General features: G+C 41.6%; 1 protein-coding gene across 1 annotated transcript in view; it reads left to right on the forward strand.

Moving 5' to 3' along the window:
* The window catches only part of LOC129689933 (high mobility group protein B2-like), a 4,008-nt gene extending 872 nt beyond the window's left edge, over window positions 1-3,136 (forward strand). The window contains 3 exon segments of the mRNA XM_055625329.1: window positions 851-920; window positions 2,582-2,739; window positions 2,741-3,136. Coding sequence (XP_055481304.1) covers window positions 851-920; window positions 2,582-2,739; window positions 2,741-3,136 — 624 coding nt within the window.
* The last annotated feature ends 265 nt before the right edge of the window (window positions 3,137-3,401 follow it).

Raw genomic sequence — 3,401 nt, forward strand, 5'->3', positions numbered from 1 at the left:
AATATATATATATATATATATATATATATATATAAATACATAATGTTGTTTATACCTATATATATACTGAGTTCCAGGTCAGCCAGGGCTACAAAGGGAAATCCTGTCTCAAAAACACTGCTCCCCACCAAATAGCATAGATCTGTTTCCCAGAGCCTCGCATTTTCTTTAGACAGGATGTGTCTACATATATGCTTACTGTCTTTATGTCTTTCTTGAGACCAGAGTCTTACTATGTAACCTTTGTAGGCCTCAAACTCTAGATTGTCCTGCCTCAGTTTTCCAAGTGCCAGATTTTGCTTATATTTATTACTATTGTTATATTATTATTATTATTTGAGACAGGGTGTCACTATTCACAAGGATCGGCCTGCCTCTGCCTCCTGAGTGCTGGGATTAACAACATGGTTTGTGTTCATTGTTTTTTAATGTATAAATAAGCATAAAAACAGAGTTTTGGTTGTTTTTTGTTTTTTTTTTGGCATGCAGTGACTCATTCTCTCCACCAGGGTTCAGTCAGGCCTAGCCTTTTCAGCCACATGAGAGATGCAGTTTGGTTTTTGTTTGTGTTTTTTTTTTTTTTTTTTTTTCTAATTACAAAGTTGCTTTTTAATACTTTGAGGTATGCCCCACAGGAAAAAGAAAACAAAACAAAAACTGGAAAGAGTAACTTCACCTTTCGGGAGTGGCCCAGTGGAGAGAGGTTACCTGAGGGCAAAGAAGCATGAGAGGGACCTTCCGCAGACTCAGGACTGGCTCCCGGCACAGAAGCAAGGGCAAAAGGGTTGGTCACGAAGCCACTGAGCTACTTGGGCTCCTTCTCACTGGCCTTTTTCGGCTTCTGCTGCAGACCTCTGCGTTCCTCCGCAAACCTTCCCTCAACCGAGTCATTCTGCTTCTTGTGGTCCAGCTCAAGCCTGGTTGCCACAGCTCCGACCTGCCTCGGTTGCATCTCCTGGCTCTGTTTTGTTGACTTTAAAACGTAAGAGCAAAAGTGTTAAGGGAATTTCCTCTGAAGAACCCCTACCCTGCTCTGCTAAAGGTTTGGGTTTAGGTAGTGAGGAGAGAACTGGGTCTTTGTAGGACTTCTATTCCATCATGGCTTGAGGCCAGAAGCATCCATAGAGCTTTCATAGTCACTTAAGACACACCTCCTTCCTTCTCTGTCTTCCTGTCTCTCCTTCCTTTTTTCTTTCTTTGTTTCCTTTTGTCGTGACCACTGAACTGTATTCCTAGGTGTTTTTACGTATATATTTTTGTTTGTTTGTTTTGATTTGTAGACAAGGTCTCACCAAGTTGGCCCTGGAGCTTACACTGAAACCTAAGCGGCATTGGAATGGTGGCTCCTCTTGAGTAGCTGGGATTACTACCAGCGCCTGCCAGCTCTGGCTATACCTCTGTTATTTTATATTGAATCAAGGAATAGCTTTACCTGGCATTTCTTATTTTATTTTTACCATCAAAGAAATTACTTCATAATTTAGATGATTTATCTGCCTTATTTTTTTTAATATTTATTTTATCTTAGTTATATGTATGTGTGTTGTGGATATAAACATGTTTTTGTTTTGGTCCCAGGTGTGGGATGTGGGACTGATTCAGATGGTCCACAGCAGCAGACTGTTTGCTTCATGTGGGCTCTGAGAGGAGCTCTTTGCAAGCTGCAGATAGTTTCTTTTCTTTTCTTTTCTTTTTTTCTTTTTCTTTTTTTTTTTTTTTTGCTTTAAGACATATTTATTTATTTTTGTTAGTTACATTTTTAAACCCTCCCTCCAAAACTGTGTAGCTCAGGCTGGCCTCAAACTCATGATCCTCCTGCCTCTGCCTCCTTCAGCAAATCCTGCTGGTGTGTGCCACCACAACTGACTGCAGATAGTTTCAATCTGAGGACTCTGGAGAGAGAATAAATGCCAAAGCCCAGATAGTGTGGAGGTCAGAGAAAGAACAAGGCTGCTTCTGCTTTCCCCTTGTTGTTCCTAGGTGCTGTTGTAGATCTTTTGAAACCAGGATTGGACTGGCTTCAAGGAACCCAAGAACCCTAACCAGGAAGCAGCTAAGAAAGAACTGCTCTCCTCTCCCACTAACGCATTCTCTCTCCTACCTGGTGTTGGGATATTGGAAGGGGTTGAGGTGGAGTAAGGAGAAAAATATATAAGAAACCTAAATAAAAGAGTCTTTTTTAAGTACGCCAACAAATGGTGCCCAGATATCAGGCTTAAAATAATGAGTAATGGCGTACAGGAGACAGTAGGGTGTGGATAGATGAATATACCATTTCAGGATATGCGCATAAGGTTTATTGCAGCTGCTAACGCTGGTTTTATTTCCACTTTACTCCCAGAGGGATTCTCTGGTTTTGTTTCATTGCAGAGCTGGCAATGCAACTAGAAAATTAGTGAGTAGGGTTTGAAAGCGTCTTCGGTAAAGGGAGAATACCTGGGAACTAAGAGCTGGAATTCTCCACAGTTGTGGCCCAGCCCTGCTCTGAGTACTTTTGGTGTCAAGTTCCCACAGCCTCTGGGCAGGAAGAGTAGAAGGCTGTACAGGCTGAAAAGGTTAAAGGCAAAAAGCTTGTTTCAAGAACAGGAAGAAGCACCCCGACTCTTGCTCAACTTCGCCGAGTTCTTAAAGAAGTGCTCCGAGAGCTGGAAGGCCATGTCTGCAAAGGAAAAGTGGCAGTTTGAAGACCTGGCCAAGATCGACAAAGCTCCTTATGACAGGGAGATTTACATTCCTCCTTACTGCATGAAAAAGGGATGAAAAAGGGAAGAAAAAAGATCCTAATGCTCCAAAAAGACCACTGTCTGCCTTCTTCCTGTTTTGCTCTGAACATCGCCCAAAGATCAAAAGTGAGTACCCGGGCCTGTCTGTTGGAGATACTACAGAAAAGCTGGGTGAGATGTGGTCTGAACAATCTGCCAAAGATAAACCACCGTGTGAGCAGAAGGCGGCTAAACTAAAGGAGAAGTGTGAAAAGGGTATTGCTGCATACCGAGCTAAGGGTAAAAGCGAAGCAGGAAAGAAGGGACCTGGGAGGCCAACAGGTTCAAAGAAGAATGGACCGGAAGATGAGGAGGAGGAGGACAAGGAAGGAGATGATGAAGATGAGGAGGAAGAAGATGAGGATGAAGAATAAATGGCTGTCCTAAAATGTGTGGAGTGTCTATATGTGCTCAGGCAACTATTTTGCTAAAAATGTGAAATTCAAGTGCAGCTCAACATTAGCATCAGTATAAAAACTATAGATTTTTGTATAGCTGATGAGATTCTTTATAGAAAAAAATACTTTTTTTTAAAGAAGGGGTTTGTAGCTTTTTCAGGGGCTACAAAGTACAGTTAGATTTAAAGCTTTTGATGTTGAATGTTCCTAAATATTTAATGGTTTCTTTAATTTCTTATGG

This window comes from Psammomys obesus, unplaced genomic scaffold, assembly GCF_907164565.1.
Source record: "Psammomys obesus unplaced genomic scaffold, mPsaObe1.curated_primary_1811, whole genome shotgun sequence".
Lineage (NCBI taxonomy): Eukaryota > Metazoa > Chordata > Mammalia > Rodentia > Muridae > Psammomys > Psammomys obesus.